Consider the following 15750-nt stretch of genomic DNA (forward strand, 5'->3'; position numbering starts at 1 on the left):
GCATTGTCAGGTTACTTCCAGGTGTAAGACAGTGAAAAGGGAAAATAAAGAAAAGTATTAGTAATGGCTGTGAAAACTGAACTTTTATTATCTGTTCACTGTATACAAAACACCATTCTGCATAGTGATAACTCATTTGTTGTACAGTTGACAGTGCACATCAACAAACAAGTATTCAGAGGTATCCACTAAATGGGAAGGGCAGTGGTAGCAGTGGCCAGCACACGCTGAGGTGCTGTGCCTGCTGCGTGCTGTAGGATGAAGTACCTCACAAGCACTCGATATGCCAGTAATATAAATGGGCTAACAAGCATCTGTCCAGGAGCCAAATTAGGAATGAAGATGGAGAGAGCAGAACTAATGTATCTGATACACAATTGGCAGAACGATTAAGTTTTACAGAGGTGGCTGAGAGGATCCATGTCTTTTTAAACACTTTAAATTTTAAAACTATTAAAATTTAATGATAAATAACAGAATCTCACAAAACTTTTGGGGCAAAATGCTCCACATTTATTTACATATGAAATGTGTTTAATACAGTCGTAATGGACATAGTGTATAGTAACATCTGACAGCAGCAAGACTTTTAAGGAACCCAACAATTACTACTGTTTATCATGCAGCTATCTATATACACACAATTTGTTTTAAAAAAAAGTACAAAAAAATTTTTTGTAGGGTTACATACAAGGTATAAAATGCAAAAACAAACTAGAAATATACTCTCACAGAGAACTCTATCTGAAAGGGACAGTATGGTACCTTTTTGTACTTGTGCAAGCAAAACTAGTGGTGCTGGACAGGAGTTTGCAATGTCTGGCCGAGCTCTGCAGGGCCTGTGCTAAAGCTGCAAGCCCCAGTCCCACTGCTGGCTGGGGCTGGCTCCTTCCCAGTTGTGGCTGCGTGTGACACAGAGCACCAGAACGTTTGGCATGATCATGTGGAGCTGGCAAATCTCAACCCCGGTAGCAAGGGTTAACTATTTCTTTTCAATAACCAGCAAGGAAAATACATAATGCTGTGTACTCACTTCTATATGTTTAATAAATTACATGACAAAAAACATCATCATTATAAACCTATTCCTCTAATTACATCTTATTTCTTAAATCCAGAGCAGCCCAGCCCTTTTGTAACAATTTGAGCTTTGATCACAAGCACCTGATGACCTAAGAAAATCATTTCATGATACACAGAGTTGGGCATTTATACTCTTCAAAAGTACTTGACCACTCCAGGGGGTGTACACCTGTTCTGGTGTTGCCACCTAAAAACCAGCACTTCATTTTACACATGTAATGCTACTTTTTTTTTTTTTTAAATATATTTTGTAAGAAAAAGTTTAAAAGCTTCCTTAAGACATTTGGAAGCCCAAGTTCTTCAGAATTTAAAATCTCCCCTTAGCTTGCTTCCTCTCTCCTCTCCGCTCCAAGCACCTCCTTCTGATGCATTAGCTAAACTTTCTTTCAAAAACCAAACAGTTTGAGAACCTAAGGAACTGCCCCAGCATTCAGAACTCTGTTTTAAAGAAACTTACTACAAAAGAACAGAAACAAAACAGAAAAAAACCAATTTTTCCACTAGATACTTATACAAACACATAACAAAAGAGTATAAAAATTATTAGTTTAAATATATACAAACTCTTTTCAACTCAAATACTGCTTCAAAGGTTCTGAGGGTATAGACAATGAGGTGAAGGGGACACTTTTATGCAGAATATATTGCAACAGCCTGAACAGTACTGTTAACACTATTATACCTTGAACTTTCTGTAGCAAAAATGTCATTAGTATTCCAATGTGGAGCGAGATTTCTGCATCCCAAACAATCTGATCACTTTTCAGCTGAACTCATTCTTTTGGACTTGATGAAGGCCATGCCATGTGTTCTCATGTGAGTGTTTAAGGCCGCTTCAGTTTCAAAAGTCTTTGCGCACACTTTGCATCTTCTGTCCGATGCCGCGCTGTCGGACGAGTCATCCTCATGATTGGGTTTGTTTTCTTGTTGATTATCCTCCCCAGACCCATTCTGTTTTGATACTGGCTGAGGCTCCTTCAGCTTATGTACAATGAAGAGATGTCTGGAAAGGGACACATGAGATGTGTAGCAGAGTCCACATTCCCTGCATTGGTATGAAGAGCCATCAGATTTATGCTGAGGAATATGTTCATGAAACTGGAGAAGATTTTCTGTTGTAAAGCCACAAACTGCACACTTGTGAACTTTAAAAACATTTATCTTCAGCTTCTTTAATGGCTGAGTGATTGCACCTCGTGGAGGTCTGAACTCCATTACAGGTTCTTCCAATTTACGCTTTGGACTAGGAACCTAACAAAAAGACAGAAATGGTGTATCATGTAAACATAAATATGCAATTATTTTCATAACTATTTGTGACTTGCAAATGTCAGAACCTTTTCCTTGGCAGATTCTACAACAACTCTGATAAACAATCCTTTTGAGGCTCTACTTCACAGAAGATGAGACAGTTATGGCATCAGAGTACCTGTATTTATTTAAAGATGCTGAATATATACCCAGAAAAAGCCCCCATTCTCAGTGATTGAATGAGTCTTCTAAGTGATTACCTTTGTGTCTTCTTTTACTTCTGTTTCTTCCATATTGGTAGATTCAGTCATTTCTTTCACATCAGGGTCTTTAATGCCATGCATCAACTGAATATGTTTTTCCAACATCAACCTCTTGGTAAAAGTACGTCTTGAATCTGGGCAGTGCCTGCAGACACACACACACACACAAACATTCAAGTGTCATGCTTAACAAGTGCCTTTTGTAGAAGAGTGGTTGTGTATTTGAGAGACTCCTGAAAACCAGGTTCCCCAAGGTGGAACTGCAAATGCTCAGCTCAGCCAAGTTTCCGATTGTAGACTTTACACACTGCACTCTCAGGAGCCTGACATGTTTCTGCAGACAGGACAGCTAATTGGTCTGGCCTGTCCTGAGCATCTGAACGAATGGGACACTGGCTCTTACACAGTTAAGGAAAGATGTTCAACTAACAATGGTTTTTGTATTCCCTTTCTAAATAAATAAAAACAGAACTTACGAGCACGTATAAACCTTCCTAATGCCTTTGTGCTTGATACGATTGTGCCGACATAAACTATGGGATGAACTGAAAGATTTGTCACATTGTCGACAAGGATGCTTCTTCATTTGCTTTAAAAAAAAGAAGAGAAAGACTTTCATTAAAAAAGCTCAGTAAAAGTGCTGCATGCGTTGAACCTTTGGATAAATAGGAAAGAAACACCACTTACCCGTTTTTGGTAGTGTACTTCATGTACACCCCTCCTTCAACAGCATTGTACAAGTCAGAGCTGGACCTCATTCAAAGCAGTGTGGCCACCATGAGCTACACACACACACACCTGTCCCCAGCTGTAAACTGGTGTCATGGACGGTGGGTGAAGAGAATTTCTTCCACCAAAGAAACAGGGAAGATCAGAGACTAATTCTGGATCAGTAAAAGGCAGCAGGATGAGGGATTTACTTTCCCTTCCCATCACCAAACCATGTCCTCAGCTGCTGACTAGGAGCTCCTCAGCCACAAACAGGGAGGGGTGAAGAGCATGGAAGACGAAGGACCAAAACTGAACCTCACAGACACACTAACAGGTCTCAGAAAAGTCATGAAAAAATGAGAGGTATGATCTGATGCCAACTTGATGGCCATCTGTTTGGGGAATTCTGTGGGGTGGATGTTGCAGCTGGTCAAGTGGAAGGAAAAAGGAAAGGAAGAAGCTAAGAAGGATGGAACAGTCACACAGCAGTAGCTGTGTGGCAGTGAGCAGAGGCATGAAGCCCATGGTCAGAAACGCAGGAGGAAGATAATGCTCAGCAGTACCTGGGGGCACTATGTAGGGTAGCCAGCTGTGACCTCACACTTGTTCTAAATTCCTTGGGGAGACTCCAGATAGAGACCTAAATAGGATTTTGGATGCATTAGTTTCTGCAATGGCAGCTAAACCCAAAAGAATTGAAAAATTAGTTCTGTAATTAAGTGCAGCTTAGATCTGTTGCACAGCATCTTGTCTTGACAGGAAGAGGATGATCGACGAGCAAGTTGGAGTTGGTAATTCCTACGTATGAAATGTCTGCCTTTTCACAGAAACACACCTGCACACAAGTCGGAGGAAGCTCAGCATATACCTGCCTGGTGGAGGGCAGACACACATGATCCAGTTTCAGACAGGAGTTGTACAGGCTTGTTGGAACAATCCCTTGTCTGGGCTGGTAGCTTTTTTTTTTTTTTTTGCTGCACTTTTAAGATCAGGCAGAGAGTCACACCAAGGTGGCTACGAAATCTCCTACCCTACAGCTGGCTCCCTTCATCCAGGATCCTCAGGAGAGGATACAGGAAATCTGAATCTGTCTTCTGTGTAGACAGTTCCCAATAAGGGCTGGAAACTCAAGGATCTGTCCAAATGGTATATACATGGCAATACCTCTCCTATGAATACCTCTGCATAATCCAGCCTGGGATCAGCTAGGGGTTGTTACAGCTCTTTCACTCTGGTCCTGCAAAAGCAGAAATTAGAAGTTTGAAACTAAGTATTTTCAAATACCTTGCATGACAATGGATTTTGTGAATAGCTCATGAATTGCTTAATTACAGTTTTAAACAATCATCCTGCCATTTTAGAGCATTTAACCCACACCTACCATTTTTAAGAAAATCAGACTATAAATTAGTTCCTCTATTTATTAGATACATATAACATACCTGGTTATCTTATGCTCATTTCTATTCTCTCTATAGTAAAAGTTTAGCTTTTCAACATAGTCTTTTTGACAGCTAACAATTACTTAAAATTTTGACAAGTTGGGAAGGAATGTAGCACCTGGTCTGTAATACCCCATTTCTGAAAGACAGGGAGTTGGATCTCTGTTCATTTTAATATCTATCTGACATGGAGTTGTATTCCTGTTCATTTTAGTATCTATCTGCCTCCTGCATTATTCAAGGAACTGCTTGAATGAGGATAAAAAACAGCACCTGAATGGAAGCCATGAAAGAGGCCTTCAGGCCAGGATTTGAGTGCAACAATTATCTAATATTTCATAATAAGGGCTGTTCTTGAGGTAACGCTGCACATTAACATCAGATAGAGAAAGACACAGATTTAAAGCTAATATTTAGAAAGCATTATTGATATGTTACTAACCTTATTTTACATGCCTTTGGCTACTCTGCTGTGGATGGAATCAGACTGAATATCGCTCTCTAGTTCACTCTGAAGTGACAGTTTCATTGGGAGGTTGTGCTGTTTTGTTTTTAAGAATTGCATAAATGTACAATGCATTCGGTCTTAAACTCATTTCTGATTGCCAGTAAAAGCTCCGCTGAGTTAATATTTGGGCAGCAGGAAGCTGAAGGAATGGGGTGGGAGTTACTGGAGGCAAGGATGATGGGGTGCTATTTGCTTGAAGTTGTCCTAAGAAAATTGAAGATGACACTCAGTAGTCCAGCATTTTCAGCTTTTCCATAAAATGTTTATAAACAGAATAAAATCATTTGCAGAACAGCTTTAGAGATAATAACTATAATACAAACCTCTGGAAATATGCAATCATTTATTACAGCACATTAGCATCCTGCAAACTACGGATTTTCACTCGGGGTGTTTCTCCTCCACTTAGACAAAATAAGCCTATTATCCCTCCCAGTCCTGGTCTTTTGCTGCAGTGCAGCACAGTACATCAGTTTAACTCCCTGGTTCCCAGCTGAGGAAAGAGCCACAGCATTGCCACCAGCACACAGCAAAGGTGAAGGTGAAGACTGGCTTGGCAGGTGGCTGCCACATGTCCGCAAGGGGCTGGAGCCTGCCACAGCTAAGCAGGGTCACTACTGCCTTCCTGCCTGCCAGTCTTTTTAATTTCAAGGACAAGGACAAGGCAACTCTGGAAACATCACACAGCTATGTAACTGGAAATGCTATTGAACTCAGGAAGAACATCAAACAGTCTCTCTGCTGACTTGAGGATGCAACATTCCCATATTTCACTTTCAATCCATTTTAAGTAAGATATCTCAAGTCCACCTGCTTTAAATACAAAATTCGACTTGTTAACTCAGCTGAACTTTCAAGTGTAAGACTAGAGCAACAGCTCAACTGTAGAATGTGTCTGCCTTTAAATGATAAACACCAGTTGGCACTCACTGGACCAGTAAAACAAGACTGAGTCTCCACTCCCTGAGGCTAACAGACACTGAGCTTCAGAACAGAATAGAATCAAATTGTTTAAGTTGGAAAAGATCTTTAAGATTGGGTCCAACCGTTATCCCGGCACTGCCACATTCACCACACCACCTTAAAGAGAGGGAACTGAGAAGGCACAATGAAGAAATAAGAATCTGGATCAGATTAGATGGCTTGGATGAAATACAGCAGTATCTCTCACTCTTTCCATCTTGAAAAAATTTCGGTACTGAATGAACAAGCCTAATTGATTTTCTCCGTAGAATGATGTAGAAACTGAAAAAAACTAAGCAGCCAAAGAAAAAAAGATGAAATAGATATAAGAACAGAGAATAATAATGCTGGGACTTAAAGGAATTATTTGCAAAAACACAAACAGAATTTAGAAACAAATACTTCACCTTTCAGGTTTGATTCACTTTTTTGTATTTGAATATATTCTTTTACCTTTCCATGTTCTTTCCTCATGTGGGAGATGTACACATCTCTCTGAGTGAAGAGCCTGTCACACTCCCAACATGTCCAGCCAGGACTAGCAACTTTTTTAGGCTCTGCTTTCTTTATGGGAGAAGGAGATTTCTTCTCCAGCTTTTCTGTTCCGTTGACAGATTTTGTGTCCTCCTTGTTGTGACTGGCTGAGTTCTGAGTTGTGGGTTTAGTACTGAGAGGCAGATTTATCCCCAGGTTTGGTGGCCCCTCAACACTTTTCAAAGTTCCATGCATAGACTACAACAAAGGAGAGAAAAAAAAAAAGGTACAAAAATAACATAGACACACACTGTTGTACTCAACCAAAAATCTTCAGTTACTTCTTTGGCATACTATTATCATCAGATCACATTCTTAAAGAAACAGCGTTAAGTAAAGGCAAGACCTAGCAAGAGCTAACAATAACAGGTACCATATGCAGGTATTTTCACAAAAAAATAAGAGACTTACTTTGTAGGTTAAGTTGCGGTTTAACAGGGGCGAAAAAGGGCTCAAGAAGTACTTTATGCTCATTTCCTGCTTTACTTACCTGATATATTAGTTGAGCATCCTCATTCCAGACTATGTGACTGGAGTTTTCCAAGAAGGAAAGGCTTTTTTACTGACCAAATGTTGACTTGGCATATTGGTAAGAAGGACAAGGCAACTCTGGAAACATCACACAGCTATGTAATTTAGGATATATTAACATTTTAAGTTGAGGCTGAGGTTAAGCCCTGCCTTACTCCCCAGTCAGGTAATGAGCACACTCATTTAGGGCTACCTTGTCATTAGAAGCCGTTAGAAGCCAAGGTGTGCGGGGCTGACAGGGCCCCAGAGCAGATCAGAGGGGTCTGACCAGCTGTTCTCCAGCCCCTGAAGCTTCTGGGTGGGAAGCTCTCCTCAGGGACTTATGTCTGCACTTTAAGTCAATGGTCAGTAAGAAGGGAAGAATCCTCCTTCCCCCATTTCCAAACCAGTGCAGTGTGCTGGTGTGACACCTGAGCCTTCCAACAAAGTGACTTGTTCAGGAATGGCTGGGGGGCTTCAGCTGTGTGTCTGAGTTCCACACGTGGATATGGACACAGCAGGAATGAGGATGGTTGTGGGCCATCAGGGATGACTGCAGCCCAGAGCTAATCCACTGCTGAACAGGGACCCACAGTTGAGGTCTCACATCTAAAAGGCTTGTCCTTTACCAGGACAGTGTTCTGATCCTCTCACCTACTGACACTTACTATAACCCTTTTGGAGGATACATTTAACCAGCCCAAACAGAATTCTTTTTCCTTCACATAAAACCCATTCAATACATTCTTGATTCTGGGAATACAGGAGTATCAATCTGATACAAGTACTTTTGTAAATACTTTGGCTCTTGGGGCTACCCACTGGCTCTAGAGCAAGTATCAACCTCATCAGTAGTACATGTTCTTTGTTCAACAGCTTTTAAATAGAAGAAAAGCCAGTAATTAACCCCCCATAACTGTTAGTAAAAAGCAAAGTGCACAGGACCAGCAACTAAGAGCAAAGTGCAGGTGTGTAGTAAAGGAGTAGGCTGGCTTTAGCATCTCACTGCAACAGGGGATGAGGAAACGAGGTTCCTGTACTCTCACGCAACTGAAGCTGACCTGGAGATTCCATTCCAGCCTAACCTGTCAGCATGTAAAATGTTAGTGCTCAACTTTCCAAATGTCTTTTAAATACAATGCTTGAAATTTCGTTTCTTATTTGGAACTACACCAAGAGCATTAAAGCATAGTATGGAGTCCCAGTGCTGGCCAAACAGGGAGAATTACACCTCCAGGCCAGCCCAGAGCAGTCCTCACCACCTGCTCTCACTGGCTGCTGGAAATTTTCTTGTAGCGAGTTATTACAGGAAAATGAGACATACATTTTGCCATCAAGAAATATTGACATCTGCAGGAATTACTCTGGGTTATTTTCTGCAGTTTTAAATAACCTCCTCCTGAGCTTCCTTCTGTCCCTTTCAGTCCTACTTTCACCCAGGTCTGTCTCTGCCTTGATGGCTTATGTCTAGCCATACCAAACCATTACTGTCTGTGCAGCTAAGCTCTGCCTCTGTCTGGCACTCATACTCTCCCTGAGTCCTTTTTGTGCTTTTATCCTCTCCCCAAATCCTTTTCTGCTTTTATTTATAACCTGTTACTGTTTTTTTCAGTTCCCCTTAACTGAACTCCAATTTACACTGCTTTGCTTCAGTCCCTACTACTATACACACATCCTAAATGCAAAACCAGAAATACTGCTACTGCACATGTATTCTCTAATCCTCTAATTTTAGTCCCAAAAATGTCTGAATCATTTATAGTGAATCATGCTAAAACCCCACTGGTTGAAAGTTCAAGTACTAGCATGGAACACTAAAGCCAAAGAAGTTAAGTAGTGCCCAAGTAGCTGAGCGTATCTTTAAAATGTGAGATGCTGAGCAGCGGGATTTCTGTAAAGACAGCTTCTAGCCCTAACTGCAGTCAGACTGAGCTCCTAAAAGTGTTGTCTTCAGGTCTTACAGAAGTACTTATGTACAGGTATAACAACACTTTTCCAGTAATACCTGAGTCAGGAAAAACTAATTACAGAAACAAGACATACACTGCAATACACAGAATTTGCCTATTTAGTGAAAAAAACCCCAACCATCTGAGTAGATCAAAGGAAATAGAAAACAGAGCTTTGCATTGCTGCCTGAGAGGACCATCTAAGATACCTTGCAGTAAACATGCAAGAACTAGTGCTACTAGTTCTGAAACAAAGACAATATCCAGTCCTTGTATTTCTGAACATCTTGGCTCAGCCCTTCCCTCATTTCCTCCTCAAGCTGAAGACTGGCTTTAAAACCACCTGTTTTTTTCAAGACTTGTGATCTTATTTTCAGCACAACTTTGGAGAATTCTATGGTTACAAGTGACATAGTTGGGACTAAAATGTAAAATGATGGTTTCAGCAGCCAAAAAAGATGTCTGGTTTTTCACTTTGCTGTAGAGAAATTGTACTCAGAAATTTTGTCACTGCCAGAGAAACGCAGCGAGCTCCATGGTGCCATTCTGAACTTTAGGGCTGTGTTCAGGGACCAAGGGTTAATAACGCATAAAAAACTTAGCTTTGGTCTGTATGGTAGAAGGTAACAGTCTGTGTCAAACACACAGTTAACAAAGGATAGCCAGGGGACTGCTGATCCTTAAAACCAGGACTTACAAGGATCACAGTGAATCTTCAGTTGTTAACGGTGTTTATGAGGAAATCCACTTAAGAGTTTTTTTTAAAGCACACATGTTCATGTTCCTATGTGAATACACACAGATAACCTCTACATCTAGCAACATACTGCTTCCTGGTGAATTCTGAACATCAAAGGTTTGATTTTGTGATGCACTCAACATTCTCAGCTCCTAACAATTAGAATAATACTTAGAACACTGTAAATAAAGCTCAATATTTGTTAGGATCGGACTAGCTGAGATATTCCCAGTATACCAAAATCAACATTCTTACAGAAAAACCGACTGAGGGATCACAGATGATATGCTGAAAACAAGACAAAATATAACATTTTAACATTTGAGAACAATATTCACAGATTACCCTCTCAGAATTACTAACATCTTTCTCAGCAGTCTTCTTGTTATTCTGTGCCTTTTCACAGTATGTTCTCACAGCATATATTGCATGACAAATGGTATCTATGAAGGAAACAAGGGAAGATGCCTACACACCTTGATATGATCCATCATAAGCTGTTTCTGTGCATATAGAAGAGAACAGTCTGGACACTTGAAAACAGACACCTTCTGGTTTTCAATGTGCTGATCAAAGTGGCGATAGAGCAAAGGTTGTAGAGTAAACACAGTGTCACACATAGAGCATTTATATATTATTCTAAAAACAGAAGTACAATAAACAATGTCAGTCATGTTGAGGATCTATTTGCAAGAATCATGATGTTAACTTTTTTTCTCATCACAGATAAGATCTGACATGTTTAAGCAATCGTTTCACACTGCCTGAAAAAAGTTAAACTAATTCAAAACATCCTTTAATTTCAAAATATGGGAGCAGTAGAAGAAACAGAAAAATAGAAAAAAATAATTTAAAAACTGCAAACAAGAAGTCAGAAAACAACAGCATGTGCCAGTTACATATACAACAACATCTGCTCAGGATACTCTGACAGTTCAACATCTTCAGTTTCTGAACTCACAACGTAGCTGAAGGATAATATCTCTGCTCCAGGTTACAAAAGCAGTATGTTTTAAGGGAGTGATTCATTCAATAGTAGTTAGTAACATACTTCAAGATAAATATAATTTTGGCAATGTTCATGCCTTTGAGGCTCCTGAATGCCAAGCCTAGACTCTGTCAACGCCCTGAAGCTCCAACAGTGCAGGATGGGATTTCCCTGATCTGCCATTCCAAGCCTTGATGAATCTGTCATAGAATGTAGAGACACCACCAAACTCTTCCTCTCTTGGAGCACGTGTGACTTTTGAACTTAGGTCCCTCAGCCTCCTGTTCTGACAGCAGTTTTCTAACCAGAGGTCATCAGATGAGAGAGAAATCTAAGCCATCTAACCTGTAGTGCTGCAGAGAAAGTTTAGCTAAAATAAAAGAATCCCAACCACAGGTGCTCAGTACAGCAAGAGGTGCTTCCCCTGTCCTAAAAAAACCACCAACCCACAAACCCCCCTGCCTGCTAAAGTGCTAAATCTTCTCATTTAGCCACATAAATGTTCCCAGTCCTTTCCATATCCCTCTAAGTAATTATCACTGATAGTGCATTGTTCCAGAGTTCTAGGGATCACACTGCACTGTGTTTTGAGATGACAAGAAGACGGGCATCGCTTCCATGTCCAAGCTGTCCTGTAATTCCAAATGAAAAACAGTACACTTCTTCGTATTAACTGGGAAAGACTTTTTTTGTGGTATCAAGTGGTCCCAGTTTCCCACATATGCTAAGATAAATGTATTATTTACACAGCAACCTCTGATTATCAATGTACTACTGTCCTGCTTTCTGTGGTGAACCCTTCACTGCAGATCTGTAGTGAATCTGCTACAAAAAAAATTTGACGTCTTTCTGAATTTATTGCATATAAAAATTGTAACTCTCTAAAAACACCAAGAGCTGAATCTATGCATTTTCTATGGCAGCTAAAATACTTTACTCTGCTTTCACAGAAGCAGGACTATCTGGTAAAGATCCAAATTTCAACAAGTCTCTGGGCAATGACTGTACTCACTTAAATTCATACCAAAACATCTCGCAGTATAAGTTATGACTATACACACCTGGACTATTTCCTTCAGACATAGCAAAAGCATGATTTTCAATCCTTAACAATATACATGCAACTATGTATGCTGGTTTTGGCTTTTTAAAATTTAATTCAAGTAGTCAGTGTTTAACATGCAACTGCCTAAAATGCTGTTCAAAGCTTAAAGGCAGTTGTGCTTCCACAGGATGACATTTACAGGGATGCTGGAGCAAGTCAGGCAGTTCATCCCATCCCATCCCATCCCATCCCATCCCATCCCATCCCATCCCATCCCATCCCATCCCATCCTCAGGCTGGTTACTCAGCACTGCTCGGGCCCCACAGTATACACCAAAGCAGGCGCGTGGCCTTTTCACTTCCCAAAAATCTGTTTAACAAATTCACATGTATATAAATACATGTGAAAGGAAAATACTTTCAATCACATAAAAGACATTTAGCATTTGGAAAGCTTCTGCACCAGAGGATAGTATTTCTCCTTCCCAAATTTTTTTCTCTAAAAAAAGGAACTTGTGGGATAATACACTTTTACCAATAGTACAGTAAATATCCATAATTCGGCTTGATAAACAAGAATTTCTGCAGTATTGAAAAAGAGATTAGCCATGAAAAATATCTTACTGCCATACCTAGACACTGTTTACTGAAAAAAAGAAGATCATCTCTGTGGTTTTCTGGGAAACCAAAGCTTAGAGTATGTTACAGGAGAGAGCTTCCCAGAGTTGAAAGACGAGACAGCCATCCATTTCCCTATATTAAAATAATCTCATTTCATCCCACTGAGAATCCCTGCATATAAAAGTAATTTTTCATACACCAATAGTTTAGTGCATCTGTTCTGAAGCAACTGTTTGTAATGTAATTGTAAATCACACAGTTCCAAGTAAATGCCAGAGGCAGGCAGCAAGATTCCCCAGGAGCTCAATTCCTGTAAACACAGGAGTGTGACCTACTACAGAGTCCCTCAGAAACCATGGGGTCCTGGCACTGCTGAAGCCATGGCCAGTGTCCCTGGACTGTGCCACACACCTGGGGTCAGGAATGAGGCTGGCAGGCTTGCAATGGGTGCCAGTCATGCAGCCCGGGTGCTCCGTGATGCAGCACAGACAACCCAAATGTGAACGTATTGCCTCCAATACAACCTGTCAGTTCTGCTCAGCACTAGGCAGGCCAAGAACTCTGAGCACTGCAAGGGCTGGAAAAATCCTACCAGTCACTCTGCATGCATTTAAGGCACCATCTTGATGAAAACTGGCAAATTTAAAGGAAACACCACTTCTTAAGAGAAGCGCTCAACTATGGATTCTGTGACTTATTAGAGTAGTACTTAATAAAATTTCATTTCATTTTTTATAATCAAAATAAATTAGTAAAGAAATACAATTATAAGTGCATCTATATGGAAAGAAAACAAATGAAAAATATTTAATTCATGAACCTGATCAGAAACAGTTTGGCAGATCCAAGCACAGTTCACTCTTCGTATGTGTAGCATCTTACAGAAATAGTGATCTTAATCTTTTGGACTTCTCTAATGAGAACTATGAGAACCTGAAAAAAGTTTTAAATGTTGGTATCTCACAGCCTCTGACTGATGATACCATCCTGAATTAAAACAAGGTATCATTTCCCACTAGGCAGAAATGCCTTCATTTGGTATCAGACATGGCAAGTTTGTTGCCATTTTGCTTTGATGAAGGTGTAAATAAAGAAAAGAATCTCCTGTTAATATGTTAGAAGAAACAGTGAGAAACGGAACTCTTAGGAACGCTGGTTATTATATCATAGGATACTTTCTGTGTTCTTGAGCCTGCAAGTTGTTACCGTGCTGGTGCTCTGTGCATGCCCCAGAGAAAACATGAAGCTCAATCCCTGACTGTTTGCTCTGAACAGTGCACTTGTAGCAGTGAGGAAGCAGCAGATGGAGGAGAAGGGGTGCTCAGAGAGGCTCAGACCTGAGGGCTGGAGGGGTTTGCACACACAGCAGCACCTGCTGCCTTCAGCAGAGCCTGCCAGTGTCCAACAGCTTTAAAAAAAGACCCTGAAGCCGAGTCCCACCTGTGCCCTGTGTCACCACCTTCAGCAAAATACCACCTTTATGGCCAACTTTCCTAGCTACAAAACAGAACCACTTCTGCTTTAAGCCAGAAAGAGATTACCTATTGGAAAAAAGCTTATATAAACAGATAAAATCGCTTTTTCTCAACTTTTCAACCACGTTATGAAAATCACCACATAAGCACTGATGAGTCTTAGCAGCTCTTTTTGGAATCACATTATTTTAATTCACAGTAAAAATGCAGATGAGCTAAGCAGATTAAAACATCAGAACGAGCAACACTCTGGCCACCTGTCCAAATAATTTGTGTAATTACATTTTGCAATCACTCTCTTGTAGCATGCAGTGCTTAAAGACCTGCTAGTACATTCAGAGAAATGTCACCTTTGCCCAGTGAACTGCCAGCTGAAAATTCATGAAAGTACTATACAAATCCCCATCACCAGCAGTCTGACAAAGTGGTGGCTGTGAGAGGTGACTGTTACGACTGCAAGCACAGGACAGAATGCAATTTCACAGCTTATTCAAATGCAGGCAAGTGCAGTAGAAGATGAATTTTGCTTACTTTGGTTCGCCTATCTTGATACCGGGGTGTTGTGTATAGGCATGGGAGTGTGTGCTGGGAGCAGATTTAAATGCCATGGGACAGATAGGACACTTGTAAAAGACTTCACAGTGACAACCTTGAATATGAGACTTGAGTGCCGCCACGTCAGAGTACACAACATTGCAGTGCACGCAGCTGCGGAGAGAGCGAAGGAGAGTCAGTGCAGCCCTGCCCTGAGCAGCGCTGGACATAATCAACACAGATTTCCAAGCAAAGGGAAGAGAGAAACACGTATGGATAAAAACTGGATAAAACAATATTACTCTGTCAATTTAAACAACCCCGTAAGAATCAACATAACCAGCAATTTGTGGATCACAAAGTAAGGGGAAAGAAATTTCACACATTTTCATTTGAAAATCTAAGAGATACAAGGTCAGAACATGTTTTTATGTTATTACAATAAAACAGAAGGGTCGACAAATACTCTATTGATTGCAGAAAGAACGCTTAAGTCCTCTGCAAATTTGGAAAGAGATTTTCCAGAACACATTTTTTATCACATGCAGGGTATTGTTTATAAAGTACACCAAAGCAATTTAGAAACTACCACCAAATGGAAAACCAGTAAGGAAAACATTTTCACCATTTCCCTTGTTTAGATTTACTGAAGATATACTGGTAATGATTTTCTGCACATGTAATCAAATCAGCACTTGGATTGAAACTCAGGAAAACTAAACCAAATCCCTACTATCAGATCAATATATCATATTGGAATTCGGAAAACATTTTTCAAAAACATACTTCTACTGTGTCGAAAATCTGTGACATTTCCGCATCTATTCTAAAATGAAATGATTAAAAATTTGAATTAATATTAGAACGTAAGAATTTTTATACACAATGGCCCCCTTTAATGCCCTACATCTCCAGTACCAAATGCTCCCAAATCAGTCCCAAGAACATAGTGCAATCAGCAATTACCTGTCAAATGAAACCATTTCTTATTAATCAGTATCTTGAAGTAAGACTTTTACAAACTCTTCAAATGTAGAAGGCCTTCACCCCTCCAGAACTTTAATTTTAGCATCTATCATGGCAGTACGATTGTTGTCACATAAATGTCAAATTTTCAATAGTTTTAGTGTCCTG

General features: G+C 40.2%; 1 protein-coding gene across 11 annotated transcripts in view; it reads right to left on the reverse strand.

Annotated features, from left to right (window-relative positions):
- Positions 1–64: 64 nt before the first annotated feature.
- Positions 65–15750, reverse strand: part of ZNF532 (zinc finger protein 532) — a 34174-nt gene continuing 18488 nt past the window's right edge. For 8 of the 11 annotated variants that reach the window (XM_032096407.1, XM_032096413.1, XM_032096412.1 and 5 more), the window contains 6 exons: positions 14614–14790; positions 10430–10592; positions 6675–6953; positions 3074–3186; positions 2595–2742; positions 65–2334 (listed from right to left, as the gene is read on the reverse strand). In XM_032096407.1, the coding sequence (XP_031952298.1) occupies positions 1840–2334; positions 2595–2742; positions 3074–3186; positions 6675–6953; positions 10430–10592; positions 14614–14790 (1375 nt within the window). In that variant the 3' untranslated portion in view covers positions 65–1839. Of the gene's footprint in view, positions 2335–2594; positions 2743–3073; positions 5463–6674; positions 6954–10429; positions 10593–14613; positions 14791–15750 lie in introns of those variants that run through there. The other 3 variants (XR_004237551.1, XR_004237552.1, XM_032096415.1) reach the window with 3 other exon arrangements.

Source organism: Corvus moneduloides, chromosome Z (genome assembly GCF_009650955.1).
Source record: "Corvus moneduloides isolate bCorMon1 chromosome Z, bCorMon1.pri, whole genome shotgun sequence".
Taxonomy (NCBI): Eukaryota; Metazoa; Chordata; class Aves; order Passeriformes; family Corvidae; genus Corvus; species Corvus moneduloides.